At 40.5% G+C, this 17,594-nt stretch overlaps 1 protein-coding gene across 2 annotated transcripts in view; it reads left to right on the top strand.

Annotated features, from left to right (window-relative positions):
- The window catches only part of UNC5C (unc-5 netrin receptor C), a 243,480-nt gene that overhangs the window by 151,353 nt on the left and 74,533 nt on the right, over window positions 1-17,594 (top strand). For both annotated transcript variants that reach the window (XM_066548065.1, XM_066548066.1), the window contains exon 2: window positions 4,044-4,265. In XM_066548065.1, the coding sequence (XP_066404162.1) occupies window positions 4,044-4,265 (222 nt within the window). The remainder of the gene's footprint in view (window positions 1-4,043; window positions 4,266-17,594) is intronic.

Raw genomic sequence — 17,594 nt, 5'->3', positions numbered from 1 at the left:
AATGGTTCAATTAGCTTTTTTCCTCCAGAGAAAAGAAAAAAAATGTCTAGCTACTTAGGAGAATTTAATAAGAGAGTTACAAAGTTTGCTGCTTTGTTGCACTGTTGGGAGATGTGCATTTTAAATAACCGGTGATAACCATCAGGAAGATGCAGATCAAAGTCTCAGGCAAGATTTATCCCCTCATGCAGCAATGGAGCATACCATGAGAGACAATCCCTATCCAAATTATAGACATTGGCTCAACAGGCCACATGGTGACAACAAAACCATCCCTGAAAAATCTTAGTCAGTTTGACTCTCAGGAATGACCTGTGTTTAAGTAGAGCTAGTCAGGAGAAACTGATGGGAGTGTTCATTTTATTCAGTTGTTAGAAACTGTCTCCTCATGAAAACACAGATTCATTAGATTGCTCTGGTCTTGTTCTCAAGAGAACTGCAAATAATCCCAACAGAGTCAAATGTCCTATATTGGCATTTTCTGTCAGATTTTTAGGAATATTTTGCTATATAATTACACTAACATTATAATTATGCTTGCATGTTTCTGCAAGCATTACAGTGAAAGCATGACAGCATATGGCTGTAATTCAAAAAATGAAATGCAAGACTTGGCTCCAAGATGTGTGTTAAGGTTGATGGTTCAAAACCCTGTCCCCGATCAGCAGCTCGATTACCTGACTGTCCTAAGCTCTGACACAGCTGTGTGTGGTGTGATGTGCAAGCCATCGGGAGGGGATTTAAGGTTCTTCTTCCTCAAAAGATTCTCATCCTGAGAAGCAAGTGTCACAGCCTGACACAGGGGAACTGGGGCTGCACACCCTCTGTACCTGTAAAGCACCATCCTGGCACTTCAGCTGGTGTGCCTGGGTGAGAGGGGAGAGGTGCTTTGCCTCCCTGCAGCACACGACCCCATCTCTTTGGGGGATGCAGGAAACACCAAGTGACTTCCCACTGTGGTTCACACAGGTGGATTGGGCCACCTGTTGCCTTTCAGCAGTGAAAAGCAGGAGCAAGGGTCCTTCAGTGCTAATGGAGGTGGACTAGCTTTACAGTGGGATTGCCGCTTTTTCTGCCAGATGCAGTCATGGTGATATTCTATATGTTCCTCTTGAGAAACTGCTCTATAAAAAAAATCACCATTGTTGCTATTAACAGCAGCAGTATGAGGGCAGGGATTGAATGAGCATTCTCAAGTTTAAAAAGGAAAAAAAAAAAATCTTTCTTAGCTACTATCTTAAATTCTTTCTGAAAGTGATGGTTTTAAATGCCTGTTTCCAGGGATGAGGCAGCCTTTGAGCACTATTTGTATGACAGTTTGTGAATGGTTTCCATCTATATCCCTAACATTTAAGAGTGGTTCAGATGCCTCTTGATAGAAATGAGAGAGTGTGGAAAAATAAAGCTGAGCTTTACTGTTGTTCAAGAGGAGTAAGGAGGAATCACAGCAAGAAGGCAGTAAGAAAAGAGGCTTGTTGTATCTGACTCTGGGATGCCAGGTTGTTGGAGACAAGCAGCTATCACCACAATCAAATAGGGGACTAGATCATAATGTACTGGGCAGTACTTTGAATACATACAAATAATACCTAAACTTTATAAGCAGTTTACCTTTAGGAGGAAAAGCCATAACCCACACCCATTTTCCAGGCTGATTAAAAAATATTTTTGAAAACCTCCTTTTGTTTTTTCTTTTTCGCAGCTTGCTGATCCCTCCTTTTAGATTTTCTAGTTATCTTTGATAAGGTGCAGTTAATTGGTCAGGCATTGTAATTATTGCCTTTGATAATGCGCAGAAATTTAGTGGTGAAAATAAATACATTTGTTCTTCCAGTCACCAGAAATTAGTGAAGCAATACTTGTTTAATTATAAAACATATGTGTGCTTTGTTAGTTTCCATCTGTCTGCTTGCTGATTTGCAATTAAATGACCAGAAGAAAAAGATACGTCCTGTGGCAATTCAGGGGAAATGATTCATTTCTAATGTTTCTGTGTCATGGATGTCTATGGAGCAGCATGTGGGAGAGGGGAAGAGGGGAGGTGTGCATGGAAGGGGATGAGGAATGCCAAAAAGCCTCTTGATTCAGTTCAGACATGTTTCATTGTCATGAAGCCAAATGAGGGCTCCCATTAGCTTACTGTAACTCGTCTTTCTTTTTGGAAAAAACAGGGAGTAAAATGGAACAAGGAAGAAATCCCTAATGAGGAGAGGAAATAGGATTGCAGAGGAAGGAGGCTTGTGTGGTCAGAGTGAAAAGGAAACTGCAGAAATAAAGGAAGCATGGGAAAGTGATAAAAAATTAAATTTAATTTGAGTATCTGGAAATGATTAATTGGAGATGGAAATGGAAGTGTTATAGTGTGTCACAGATTTTCCCTTTGCTAGAAGAATGTCAGGCCTTATTTATTGGCCCTTTTTTCTATCTTTGAGAGTTAATAGAAGTGAACTGGTTCAGAGAGTGATGCAGTAGTGAGTCAGGCCTAATATTCCTTATAAAATGAGACATCAAGAAGGACAGGAGTATTTTTCAATTAATATGAAGGGCAGTGGGAAATAAAAAAGAAAACAAAAAGGTGAGCATATGTTCTCTTCATAAACAGTTTAGGAGGTTCACAAAATGGTTTGCTCTGTAAGGTATTCCCATCACTGATAAAGACATGCAGTTTACCTTCATACAGCTGCATGGATGGGTACCATATTGCCTTCTTTCCCTCTCTCCTTCATCTGTCCCTGTTCCTTCTTGTCTTTCTGAAAAGCAGTATCTGGAAGGAGAGTCATGTCCCCTGTAATTCTGGACAGGGCCTGTACAGGGAGGTCTCAGGTTTGGGGAGGGAGCTGTCTGACATTTCATCTTCATGAAGAGTGGCAGGGAGGAGACAGCCAGCCAGGATTTTCAGCGGGATGTTCCGTGGAATTTTATTGAATTGGAATTTTATCTGTCAGGAGGTATAATGATAACTGTGCCAGAGGCAGAAAGGGGAGATGGAGTGAGGCCTTCAGAGCTGCCAGCTCGCTGCTAGTGGGTCTGTCAGGAGTTGGTGCCCCCCACCACTTTGCTGCTCAGAGTCTCTTGGATGTTTCTGTGCTCTGATGGCAGGTGGGGAGGTAGATGGGGAGAAGGTTGTTCTCTGCTGAATTTGGTGCTTTCTGATGTGGAAGAGTTCCTCTTCACAAAGGGGCAGAGGGGATGTAAAAGAGGATTTGTGAAGAGGGAGGGAGAAAGGGAAGCATGCACGTTTGATGTTTTCAGTCTTGCCTCCTGCGATGGATTCTTTTCCTCCTTCTCCAGACTACTTTCATTGACTTAATTCTTTACCAGCAGCACCAGAGAGGTGCTGAGGTTCCTTATGTCAATAGCATCTGTCCATGTTTGCCCAAAATGTCACCATTTCACAGGTTCCCTGCCCCATGCCCCAGCTCCCGCGTCCTCTCCGTAGCTGGACTGCACAGACCAAGGTTCTACTGACAGAGGAAATAAAGCACAGATTGGCACCTTCATTAGCAGTCTTAGCAGGAGAGTCAGAGTATGAACAAAGAGGTGCAGACGGGACTTGCATTTAGACTTTTGCCCTCAGCAGATTACAAATTGCTCATCTGAAACAAAAGGTACTGTTTCCTATTTGGACCAGCCTCAGCTGGCAGTAGCTATTGCATGCACCTGATTATGCAGTGTGATAAGTCACTATTGAAAATGTGGCCTTGAAGCCTCTGAAAGTTTCTATTATTTCTCTTTATGGTTTTGCAGGCAACTCTACCAAGCACTTACACAAAGCTTTATTGCTGGTATTGTCTATGATGGTAACAAAGGACTGATCCCACACTGTGAATGTGCACAACCTTGTCACATCATAGAGAGGGAAGAATGCTCAGGATGTAAAGAACAGTTTCTTCCAGTCTGGAATCAGCAATGCATCTAAGCCTCAGTTTAGGAATGCTCCTAAGATAACATTTTATTCAAAAACTATTCACCTTTATAATTTTCATGAAGTTTTTGCAAGTATCTGCCAGCTGAATTTTGATTCTTTTTTATTTCCTTTACAGATGATGACTTTTTTCATGAGCTTCCAGAAACTTTTCCATCTGATCCTCCAGAGCCGTTGCCCCACTTCCTCATTGAACCTGAAGAGGCTTACATTGTGAAGAACAAGCCTGTGAATCTGTACTGCAAAGCAAGCCCAGCCACACAAATCTATTTTAAGTGCAACAGTGAGTGGGTTCATCAGAAGGACCATGTGGTGGACGAGAGAGTAGATGAAACCTCTGGTGAGTTTGTGTTATGTTGTGAAGGGATGAGAATGAACACCATTAATATCAAGCCCACTGTTGTAATCTAGCAGCTGTTGCATATGGCAGCTGCTTTTCTTTACTCCTGTTACAGCTGGGAATTCCATATCTGGCATTACAAAACTTTCCTGTCATAGCACAGAGGTGGTGCCTGCATCCAAGTCAGCTAGTGGAACAGGAGTGTAGAGCACCCGGACCAAATCTGAAACTGGAAAACCAGGAAAAACATGCACAAACGAAATGAAATTCCTTTCTTCAGACAGGTCTGCTCCCAGTTCACTTCCCTGATGTCACAAATTCACAGTGGTTGCCCTGTGATGTTGTCACAGACCGAGAACCACATTCTCCCCAAAGTGTCAAGGAGCAATTGGGTTGTTACTAGAATGATGTTTTCTTGGGGAGATATGAGAAAAAAAGGAGAAATTTAATCAGTTTTCAGCAAGAAAGAAGGAGAAAGCACGCCTGGGCACACTTTAGAGCACTATTGATCCGGAGCAAGCACCTTGCTGTTATTCATTGCACTGCTCTGCCTGCTCTGTAGAGCCTGGAAGAAGGAGAGCTACAGTATCTTAGCATCCTTCTTCAGTCAATACCAGAAATCCCACTGACATTCAAGGAAGTAAAACAGGATCCTCATGGCACAAAAAAAAAAAGGTGGGGGAGGATAGGGTTAAAGACTTGAGTAATAAAGCAGTGTTTGGGAAGACTGGTAATCAATAGAGTCTGAGACACAGGGAAGGAGAGAAGCAGGACTTACTGATGTTTTGATGGCCCTGAGAAATAACTGGATACCAAGTGAGAAGGTACTTTCCGTTTGGGAATTGCACCACCACTTGGTCTAATTACTTAGAAAAATAACTCCACCAGATGTCTTGGAAGTCTCTTGTGAACCAGGTTTTATTTGTTTCAGCTCATTTATTTGCACAGAGATCAAAAGCATAAGCTTTTCTTGGTACTCTCACTTGAAAAAGGGAAGGTTGGTGTAGGAAGAAAGGCTGTAAAAAAAAAATAAAGTCTGTGTTAGACTTGGGGCCTGTGTATTCATTTGTAAAAATTGGCTTTTCCACAAGTTGACTGCAGGAGAAACACATGATAAAAAAGAAATCATGTTGCTTAATACATCTTCAGGGTTTTTTATTTCATGGGAGCCCAAGGGATGGGCAAACAGAAGGACAGCTATGACTCTGTTAATTTTTTAAGTTTTCATGAACATCACCATTTAGAAACATGAGTGTTTTTCTCTACAGGTGAAATATTCATTCTTTTTTCTCAAAAATCCCATTTTGGGAAAACTTGGCAATGCTATAAAGGAAATTGAATTCTACAAGTGTAAAAGGTAAATCTTTGAAAGAGAAGCATCAAAATATTTCAGAGGACAAATATTTTGCATAATAAACAACAGCAATTATATGCAAATGGGAGCCATTATCAATTAAAGATTAATATCATCTACTGGAGTTCAGTGGAGGGAAGAGGGTGTCAGAAGCTGTGCATGTCAGATTATTAGCACAAGAGCCACAAACTTAGTCACACTGATAGCTTTTTAAAGTGAAACTGTCATCAAAATCCAAATTTGTCAGTCAGACTGTTTGTTGCCAGAATATTGGTTAATGCATGTCACAGCTGCAGTGTTTGTGCACCTACCTGTAGGCAGATTTGGAATCTAGGGCTCGTAGTACATAAGTGGTATAGAAAAGGGTAAAGAATTTAATTAAGGTTGTGGTAAAATAGTGTTTTCTTTAAAGCAATGGAAGCAATATTCACTGCAGATTAAGCTGCAGAAAAAAATTGCAGGAGAGGGTGAGGATTCATTCCAGCACCCGAAGAAGGAGATATCAGCTTGGCAGCTTGCACCAGTCAGGCTGGCAAAGCCCTTGGACTCTTATCACTTTTGAGACTATTTTGGTCGCTTTTGCTATTTTTGACTATCTAGTGCAGTTGTAACCTAGGGCACAGAAGTAATGACTGAGCTGCCCAGAGGGTGATGTAAGGATCCCTCTAGGTCCAAACCTAGGTGCTGCTGATGCTGCCTCCTGACTTGTGGTAAGAGAGGCAGAAGAAACTGTCCACAAACCAGATCAGGTCTAGACTTCCCATGGGTGACCTGGGGCTCCAAGGCATCTCACTTACACAGTGTTTCTGCAGGGTCAGTCATGTAATCCCAGCAACTGAAAACTGTGGGCTTCCGTCTTTCCTGGTATTTTACTCCTCCTAAGGAGAAAGATATTCTGCCGCTGAATTTGAACCAGGCTTTCAATTCTTTAGGCAGACAAGCAAAGCAAAGAAAAATAAGGCAAACAGACAATAAAATATGAGAGGAAAAGAGTAAAGGTCACTTGTGCTTTCTTTTGTAAAGGATGAGTAATCAGGAAAAGTGAACTAAAATACAGGTGTGATGCTAGCAGTACATCACCTTGGAATTGTAAATGATGCATGAAAGAGAGAAATAGGTTTTGATTTGCAAAAGATTATGTGTTCATGGACTTTGAACCTGTGCCCAGGAATGAAATCTATGTAGAGATGATTAACTCTTCTTATAAGGCAAATTTGTTTGTGTCATTGAGAAGACCAGAGAAAACAGCACAGCAATAGCAATGGCACACAAGATGGAATTAGTGCAGCCAAGCTCTCCTTGAAGAGACCTGCTAGATAGAAATGTTATATGTATTAATTTTTAAGAGAGGAAAATAAATATTCATATAATTTTTCTCTGTATTTTTTTTCTTTGTGAAGAAGAGAAGGTACAAAATGAGAGTAATAGTTATATATACTTTGCAGTGTGGGGTTTTTTTAAACAGTGGGTAAAGCATTGCTGTAAAGAACATGCTTGGGAACTCTGTGGGAGTTGTTGCCTTCTGGTTGGACAGGATGAGAACCATAATAGTGGCAGGGTGTTCTAGTACCATTTAATTAAATTAGCCTGAAGAGAGAGCCTTGCAAATATTTCATACTGATTGAGTCTGAGAAACCTGAGGCTTTACACAGAAGATCATTACATTCTGTTTTTAAATCCTCAGAATCACTGGAATTTTTCTTCTTTATGGAAAAAGCTGAGCATTTTCATAAAGAAGTCAAATGGGTGCTTTGGAAATGTCCAGTGTACATTTTGGCTCTTTCATTTCCTATGTATATGAAATACAGGACAGGGCATTGTCTTTTTTATGCCTTTATGTCTCTGGAATATTTTCCCATTAATGCAGAAAAAAAAAAAGCACTGGTTTTAAAAAACAGAGATGAGAGTTCTTTTGAGGGAACACGTTTGATTTTATGGCTGACTGTCATAAAATATAACAGCAACAAAAATAAAAGGAGCCCTGTAGAACTGATGCTTTTGGGGGCAAGAAAATTCCATTGTTACAGGGCAGGAAATTCAATAGCATCAATAATTGTTAGAGCAGTTTGTGCACATTTTAAAAATTACTGTACCTCTGAAAATGACTATGGAAAAGATTTTCTTGCACTGAGGATGGAAAAACACTGAACCAGCTTGTTCAGAGAGGTGATGGATGCCTCATCCCCGGAAACATTCATGGCCGGGCTGGATGGGGCTCTGAGCAACCTGATTTAGTTGAAGATGTCCCTGCTCATTGTAGGGCATTTGAGTAGATGACCTTAAAGCTCCCTTTGAACCCTCACTATTCTGCAATTCTGTGATTTTTATTTTGTATGTGTGCTTTTTTGGAGAAATATTTTCCAAGACACACAGACCAGTTCTTCAGTGGTGGGAGAACTGTGAATGTTTGGAAAATCAGTGTCTTGCACCTCTTTCATTTTTCCAGAGGGATGGAATGCTGCTATATCAAACCCCACATTCCAGTGATGCACAAGAGAAAAGCAGAAAAAAATCTGGGGCTTTTTTCCCCGTCTTTCTAGTTTGGATATGCATTGGAACACTTTCTCTGTGACTATTAAGGTGAAATGGTCTATAAACCCTCTCTTGCCCTCTGCAATGCCAGGGACATGTTCTTCTCTCTCCTTCAAGCAAGGAGAAAACATTTGTGATGCTTTAAGTGCTAATTAAATAGACATATTGGGCAATTCACCCAGCATTATTGTTTGCCTACACTGTCTGTCTTCTTTTCCTGGGATGCAGAGGGAGAGGAGGTCTTGGGAACTTTGCTGATGACCCCTTCCTTTTGTCTGATTAAGAGAGTTTATCAAACTGCATCTGGAGTGGACAAATATGCACTTCTTTTCAGAGAGAAAGCTGACTTCGTTTTTTTCAGTTTCTTTACGTAGCCTCCACTGAAATTCCAATTCTTACCTCCCACCATTACCTTTCCCAATTAGTCAAGTATTTTTGGATGACTTGCAGATCCAATGAAAGGAGACCAAGCTTTTGACATAGGGTCTGCATTGATCTGGCAAATAGGAGTTTGTTAACTTAAGCAATGGGTTTGGCAGCCTGTTGAGGGAGTAGATACCCAGCTAGCCAAGTCTTTAATAGATCACCCTCTCAACAGAAAGATCAAGGATTGACATCTGCCCTTTTGCCTTTAAAACAGCTCTTACAAGATCTTGCAGCCAAGAGAGCAGTGGGGAAGCCTTCACAGTCACTGTCTTCTTCTGGCACCATGTAGAGAGGCAGGAAAATCGCTTCCAGCACAGAATGCTCTGGTGCTTCATATTCCTCTCTGTGTGTACATCTCATGAAAACCATTTATTTTGGTGTTTGTCAGACCACATATTAGAAGGCTACATTGTGCTAATGGCAAAAGTCATTGTTTAAGCTGGGATTTCTGATTATACAGCAAAGGTCATCATAGAACCTCTCATTTTGAGAAGTTGCATTCATTTATCTTACTATTTTTTCTAAAAAAGAAAAGCCATTATTTCTTAGTATTGCATGTCTTTGAGTAACAATGTTGAAGAACTTGATTTGGCAGCCCAAATACAAAATCCCAGTGCCCCCAGTCCCCAGGTAAGCAGAGCTCAGGGAGAGGTGTAGAGGGATAATGTTTTACTCATTTCTTTTACCTCAAGATCTTCCTTTCCTTACAGCTATTTTCTTTCTCTGCATACACATCTTTTTTGCTCAATCTCTTTTTTGCATCTTGACATGCTGTAGCTTCCTAATTTTCTGTGGTATTTCTGAAGAATCAAAAGGATAAGGAAAAAGCTATTTTTCTGAGCAAATGTGGCCAGTCTCCCTATTCACTTCACTAAATATATAGTCAATGCTGAATGCTGCAGTTAGACTTAGCCTGCAATATTTTGATTCTCTGGGGTAGAATACCTTGGGGTTATGTTAGTAAGGGTAGGCACACATCATAAATAAGCATTGCTTTCATTCCACCATTGTCACAAGTCATTTTATTTTCCATTTATCATTGGATCAAATCCATTACAGACATCAAGCACCCATATAAAAAATAATTATTTCTCAGCAACATATTGCCAAGTTTTAGCTCTGCTCCTTCATACTCTGCCCTAATCCAGTTCATTTCAAGGAAATTTAAAAATGTGTCAGTGTGTCTCTTCCCAAATATTCCTGTTAATAGTTTTAGGATGTGGGTTAGAGCTTATACTACAATCTGTTTTCTTTCATAATTTGAAGTCTGTTCCTTCTCAGGAAAGTTGCTGCAAGTGAAACATGCTTATGTATGTATGGTCTGAAAGGCTGCAGGTGGTGCAGAAAGAAGCACATAACTCAGTTTCTCCAAAGATCTGGAACTCTCTGGGGAAATACAGGCTCTTTACTTCCATAAAACATATCAAGAAATGGATGGGGCTTTTTCCTACTTGAAATTTAAGTTGCAGACATTTTTTGCTGTCACTTGGGCCATCTCCTTTCTGCCTTTCACTCCCTGTGGCCCGACAGGCAGCTCTCCTGGGCTAGAGGAGCCCTGTGCCCATCAATGCTGCAAGAGAAGCTTTCTCTTCTTAAAGGTTGTGTCTTCAAAATCAGCTGCTGGGAACATGTTTTCCTCTCACGCAGATCAAGGGAATACCCAACAACAAAGCTGCTGCAGACAGTGTTTTCAAACAGACAAAGTCTGCACTTTTATCTTGAGCAATTAGTATATTTGGGTAGAAAAAATGGCTATTTTGGATGCTTCAGAAGAAACGGAGAGGCAGAGAGCCACCACTTTCTAGGATACGCATTTAAAATAGCGGGGGTTTGTGTTGAAGTGAGTGAAGAAATCGCTAAGGTCAGGACATACCTGAAGAAGGGAGATAAACTTTTGTAAACAGAATAAGACCACTGGACCAGATATTTGCTTCTGGCAGCAAATCTCATAGGCAATAACAAGACTCCCCCTAAACCCAGCGAGATTATGTTTTTGTTTAGAGGCCTGCAAAAGACTTGAGGATTTTTGAGTTAAACTCAACTGAGTATAGGATTCACTTACAGTATGTGCATTAACATACCAATAATTTCTTATTTAATCAAACTATTATATGTGGGGGCTTTGTCCCTCTAAGTCTTTGTGGAAGGCTGCTCCAGCTCTTAGACCAAGACATCTTTTTTTTTGTGTTCATAGCCATTGGGACCTGCCTGTCCTTCTGCTACTTCTGTCCTTTCCAGCAGCTTTTTCCCTGTGTGCCCAGCCCCCTTTGCAGGCAGCAGCAGTGGACATCACAAACCCTCTGCCCTCCTGTTGCTAAGCTGACTGGGACATCTCTGTCCTTCAGAGTACTCAGGCATGCTAATAAGGGGCCCAGGGAGAGCTACTCCTCCTGCAAGTTAATCCCTCTCATGCTCCTCCTCTGAGTAATGATGAGCCCATGGGAAGGGTCATTTGCCCATTCCACATTTTCCGTATATTCATCATGATCTGTGCAAATCACTCAGTGTCTCTGTGATTTACCTCTGCAAAGTGCTTTGGGACCAAAAGATAAAAGCTTTAGGATATTTATTTCTTATTGCAGCATTAACTTCCTATCTGCAGCTGTTGCCTAATTGTCCTGGAGGTTTCCTGTGGGCTTCTAGAAAAATAAATCTGAGACAGGAAATAAAGTTATTTAAAATAATTAGAAGAGGAATATGGATGCCTCTTACATTCATTTAAAGCATTTGAGGACATCCCCCTGAATATTTCCGTCCTACATCTTCTCTCTTCCAAGTTTTTCCTTCATTAAACCCTCTGTTACACACTCCTAATCCCATTAATTCCCCAAGAGACATCTTCTGACATCAGTCCACCCACCACAGCTTCAGACTAGCCACAACTTTGCACAGCAGTGCTTCCTATTTCCATCCCTGTCCTCCAGCTCTTTTTGAGCCCTTTGTGTGGGATCTGGAGCCCTGTGGCGAGGGTGGTCTGATGCCTGAAAGGCTCATAAATGTGTTCTTGATTTGGAAATGAGTCCCAAAGCCCAGTCTCCATCCTGCACCCACCAGCCTAAATGGAAAACAGCTGTTTCTTAGATACAGTAGTGGCAAAAAAGAAGAACATGGTGGAAAAGAGGAGCAGAGACAAGGTCTTGTGTGCTGCCAAGCAGAAGTGCTGCAGTCAGTAGCAGATGGAACAGGAACACTTGCATCCTATAAGTGTAGTTTTTTCAGTTAATTAAATATGAGAATGAGTAGGATTAGTAGAGCTGTAGTTCCTTCACAAAAATACCTGGAAGTACTCAGGGAAATGGAAAGTCAAAATTATACCTGACTTTTACTTCTATGCAAACAAGTTACAGTCTGATGCAGACAGATGATCTGGCTGTAGTCTAACACTCTTTAGAGACATTGGGGTCTTAATGACTGTGCTAAACATTTAAGTGTTTTCCAGACTCCCTTGATGTCTATCTAGGCTTGTGTCTCAGTTACCTGAGCGATATCTTCCATGTTTTCCTCTATCAGCTCGTTAGGCAGAGAAATCATCAGCTGAAGAATTCCTATTCCTTAAAACTACATTGGAGAAATCCTTCTCTTTTTAAACTTCTTTTTTAAAATTTTTTTAGGGAAAAAAAGCATTTGTATGGAGCAAAGCTTTGCACATAGATCAGATTTAGCGAGGCTTTTTTTGCTCTGCAGGTAGGGTGCCAAATCATCGCTAATGTTATGAAGGGAAGGAGAGGTGCCTGTCACATGCAGCTCTGACCCACACAGGATCTAATTTTGTGCTGCCTTTGCAGGTTCACTGTCTGTATTCATTTTGTCATTCCCTTGCATTCCCAATTTGTACATAAATGAGCAGCATGATGTGGTAAGGACCAGCAGAGCTGCCATTCACCTGCAAGGTTACGTACAGTTCTTTCTCAGGTTTTGTTGGAATGCTTTTCACAATTCCTCATAACTTCTCATCCTCTTCATACTTTGATTGTAAGAGTAGAAAGTGAGTCTTTTGTCAGACACTTCTGTGTCTTCTATTCCCTGAATACAAATCTTTAGGCCCTTGCAGCCTCTTCTATTTTTTGCTCCCAGGTTTTGATTCAGAGAGGATCTTGGTTGGTTGAATGCAGTTTTTGGGTTCCCAGTGACTTGTATAATTATGTTTTTGTAATGAATGCTGATGCTGCCCCTGGGTTGGTTGCTGCACCCTCCTCTGAGGAGGAGTAAGGACTGCCATCCCTGAGGAACAGCAGTGCCTGGAAGTAGATCAGGTTTGCTTTGGGGAATTAGGTTGAGTGCTTTTGGTTTTCAACTAAGGTGGAAACCAATATTGGAATTCAGAATGGTGGGGAACCTAGGAAAAAAAGAGGAAAAGGAGGCATTTAGACCTACAGGGATACTTTGATGGCATTTGCTTACATAATTTAAAAGGTCTTTTTTTCATGTCAAAGTCACACAGATCTGCAGAGGAACTTGCTTACATCCCTGGTGCCTCCTGTAGCTGGCGAGTATCATGAACTGTGCTGTACCCAGCTGTACACACCAAAGGACTTCCGTGACCACCAGGCTGCCTTTTTGCATGCCTTCCTGCTATCATTCCTTTGTTCACTACAAACTAAGAAAAACCTCCTGGTGTTCAGGAGCTGGTGTTTTAACTGCTGCCCTGGCACAACTCTGAATACATGCTGGGGGAGGCACAGACAGTAAATTCCCAGAGCTTCATCTCTGTCTGGAGAAAGTCACTTCACTTGACAGCACAGTGGACAAAGCTGCTTTGAAAGCAGCTGCTAGCCTTTTACTTCTTTTCATTTTAGTTTTCTTTTTTTTTTTTCCAACATACCCAGGTCAGCTGTGAAATGCCATCCCCAGCATGCAGAACAATGGCAAAAAATGATGGGGGTCTTAAACTTCTTCCCCAACCTGCTGTTCCTGCACATTGCAGAATAAAAAAATAGGAAAACAACTGCTGAGGAGGCTCCCGAGTGACCCCTTGTGTCACATTGAGACTGTCCTTGTTCCCACAATAGCTGCACCAGCCACTGAACTGTGTCATCACATCAAGTTCACAGAAATAAGGCATTTTCATGTTGTCTCTGCTTCTCAAAGCCATGCAGAGAGGATGTGGTATATACATACATGTGCAGATACATATTTTAAATCTGTAACACGTACAAGTTGGTAAGTCAGTAAAATAAACAGCATGATCTCTATTTTTATGTATAAATTTACACACAAGCCCATTGATTGTTCATTTTCCTGCCCCCCCCCTTCACTATGCAAAGGAATGTAAATATGCTGTTCAAAATTCAGATGTTCTCATTTGGCTTCCCAGATGTTTGAAGTTCAATAGATTTCTTTTTTGTTGTTGTTGTTTTTTCATAATTTCTTCTGCTTCATCTTGTGAAGTGCTAAACCATTATTTCTTTGTGCCTGCACATTGAGATTCATCTGTAGGCTCTAAACTGCCTCAAAAGTGCTTCAATTTTGCATGAGCACTAAGCTGGGGACTGGGAAGCATTACCCACTGCTGAAGGCCCAGATCATTAAAAAGAGCATGTAAATCCTCTGAACCAGAAATGAAAAGTGCACAGATCTTCTTTGTGAAGTCTCAACTGCTGCTTTAAGTAAAACATGAACCATTGGCATGTTTTTTCCTGGCCCTTGAAAAAAACTAAACCAACATTTTTTCTCAGCTGCTTGTTCCTCAATCAAAAGAAGGGAAGACTGGGCTATGACCCAAGAGCTGGAGCTGGTCAGAGCTCATACTCCTGCTTTTTTCTCTGTGGACAACCTGTGTTCTTTTCACCCCCTTTAAGTAACACCAGCCAGGCAAGGGAATGACACCTGGGGTTTCTTAGTGTCAGGATAACTTTTGGGTCAAGATGCTTCAATTCACAATTGTTTCTACTCTTAGACTTCAGCCTCTGTGAGTTCAGAAATTATGATGCCCATTGTTAAATGTAAATATATATTTTAGGGAGTTTTTTTTGGAGTCCTGCTATACCAGAGCTTAATGCTTTTGTTCCAGGAAAAAGGAAAAAAAATGTGGCAACTGTAGGCACACATTGTTTGTTTTATGTGGAAGAGAGCAATGAATTTTGAAGTAATTTTTACATATTTGCAAAAACTTCTGTCAACCAGAAAATAGCCTTCATTAAGAAACAAAGAGGGAGTTGTTTTTCTTTTATCTCTGAATAGTTTGTAGGCTGAGAACAAGCAATCCAATGCTGTTCCAAGGTATGAAACAGCAGTAGTTGAAGGGTGATGTAAAGCAATCAGCTGTTGAGATTGGCCAGGGGAGGAGATAGCAGAGGGGCTATTTCACCTTCCCAAGGGGACAAACCACAGGGCTGTACTGGCCACCCCCACCTTGCTGGCAGGGACCAGGGCACATGGCTTGTTTTCCACCAGCATCCAAGAACTCCGTTTTGAAATCTCCCCTGCATCTTACACAACTTGGTCCTTCAGTTGTTAATGGGAAAAGAACAAAACCACCTTGTTTTCACTGAAAGAAAACAAAACCTAAACAGAATACATGTTCTTTAATTCAAATTCAAAGTAAAATCCCTCTGAAGACAGCCCTTTGTAATTTTTGTGTAAGTCAGTCAGTTAAAAAATAGGGGAGCTGGGATTTTAGTTTAACTCAATACCATTAGGTGGTAATTAGATAACATAGGTAGGGGATGCAAGCCAGTGCAAACCTGACATTGATTTTAGAGCAATCTTGACTTTATTACACTGTTGCCTTCACCTGTGTTAATTTGAGTTCAGAATGTATCTGTTTCCTAAAGAGAAAGTTACGAAGAGACCAAAAAGAGCTGGAAGATTTTAATTTAAATATTTAAGCTAATATTTGTGGAAAATTGCTTGTGATCTTTACACAGTTATTTCATATTGCCAGCCAGCCTCAATTTGTGTAAAAGCAGTGTATTGAGACAATACAGGTGTAGGCAGTCACAGTGTGAAGGATTACTGGGTGTAAAAGCTGTTTACTCTTTTAAACTATCTCTGGATATCTATCTGTCTATCTCTCTTTTGTTAAGATTGCAGGTACTCTATATAGAAAATAAGCTATAGGCAAAGTGTGCCATTCTGCAATCATCTCAGTCCCATTATGGTGCACAGAATACATTTTTCTCAGCAAGAACTTTAATATTTGAAGCTGTTCTTGTGCACAGCCTATTTATTCATTTTTAAACATCAAATTCTATAGCTTAAGTACTCTGATTTATTCTAGTGGAAGAACTCTCTGACTGTAAGGAATCCATCTCTGCAAGAGGGTAAATAAATTTAAATTCCTGCATAGCACTGATTTTTTTTTTTTTTTTACCTTTGTGAAAAATTTACTTCACCAAGTAAAGCAAGCAGACACAGGTTGTTGATAGCACCTGTGATGAACAATTAAATAAATTGGATGGGTCATTCCAGGCTATCCATAAGTAAAAAGATCATAATTCTTTACTTTGGTCACTTACATTTTGCCATTAAAGGTAAAAGGACAAAAGATTGCATAAAAAGAAACCAATCTGTTTCCCTTTTATAAAATCTGTTTACAGTCATACCACTTTGACATATGGTCTTGGCCGCTTTCCTGAGGCAAAACTATGCTACTGTTTTAAGTGGTTCTTTGGTGAGGCTTTGTTAGAACTCTTAAGTCAGTTGAGGAATATGAGGAACATAATTTGAGTCTATACCAGCATGAGTGTTTCATAGGTGTGCAGAGGAGTGTCCTACCCCAGAGGTGGTCTGCTGCTGGCTCCACAAAGCCTCTTTACATCAATCAGAAACTGTCCCTGCCCTCTGTATCCCCTCCAAGCAGTGGGAAGGGACATTTGGGGTCTCACCCACTTGGGGGGACCTGGGCCTGTCTAAGCAGGGAGAGAACCACCAGCACAAAATATCAGGTTTGTGAGGATGGTCTGAGAACTGACTTTGCAAAATTGAATGTATAAAGGATTGCAAGTTACCTTTGTGAAAATGGGCTGTATTTCCATACTTATTGGCAGTGGCTGTGATATACCTGCCATCTATATGCAGGTATTACTGCAATGTCTTTTTCCAGACCAGTAGGTCATGAAGTTCCATCTCCTTGAGAAATGTGTTCTTTGGCGTATGTGATTACTAATTAATGAAATACCTTTTGGGCAAATGAAAGCACAGAAGCACAGAAACTCTTTGAACTACTTACAGAGAAAATAAACAAAGTATCCATGCAGTCTCTTAGAGTTTTTGTAAGTGCAGTTTAGCCTTGCGACTAAATAGCTCCTGTTTACTGTTCTGCCAGAGGATTCAAACACATACCAGTGTAGCACTTTCACCAAAATTGCTCTATCAAAGTCCTGAGGAGTATTTTCACAGGTCTTGGGTATTAATATCAAATGCTGAACAGTAATGGCAGCCAAAATATATCAAAACAGTCTCTTGGCAGAATGATGCCTAGTGAGGTGTAGATATTAACTCTGTGACCTAGACTGACTCCAGGCTGAATAATTGCATTTGATTAATTGATCATAATTTTCTGTTTTCTGATGGTTTTGGTGATCATTTATTGTCTTGTTGCAGTCTTATATGGTCATAGAACCTTGAGATATTTTTATTTCCCTAGAAAGAAATGCATCTTATCAGCAAATCTGTTTCTTTTAAAATCATTGGGAAATTTGCCAATTACTTCAGTGGATGCAATATGGAAGCCAGGAGTTATATCTATAGTTATCAATAATCTGTCATAATATCTACAATTGCATTGCATTCGCAAGCATTAAAAAGGATAACATTTGTGCCTCTAAAGACCAGATAATCTACCTCACAGTTTGTATAGCCAGCTAAGTTAAGCACTTGGGGACCATGTGTATGGAGTGTGTCTTTGCTTTATTGTGTTTCTAGGATACAGTTATAATAAAAGACCATGCATACAAGGAATGATTCTCTCTTCACACTTCCTTTTGCTCCATGAGGGACATTAACTTAGATTTTGATATACACCATGAACTACTGCCTCTCCCTTCTTAGCAGTAGGAAGACTGAGAAAGATTCCT

This window comes from Molothrus aeneus, chromosome 4 (genome assembly GCF_037042795.1).
Source record: "Molothrus aeneus isolate 106 chromosome 4, BPBGC_Maene_1.0, whole genome shotgun sequence".
Taxonomy (NCBI): Eukaryota; Metazoa; Chordata; class Aves; order Passeriformes; family Icteridae; genus Molothrus; species Molothrus aeneus.
This window is presented reverse-complemented; position numbering and strand designations above follow the sequence as displayed.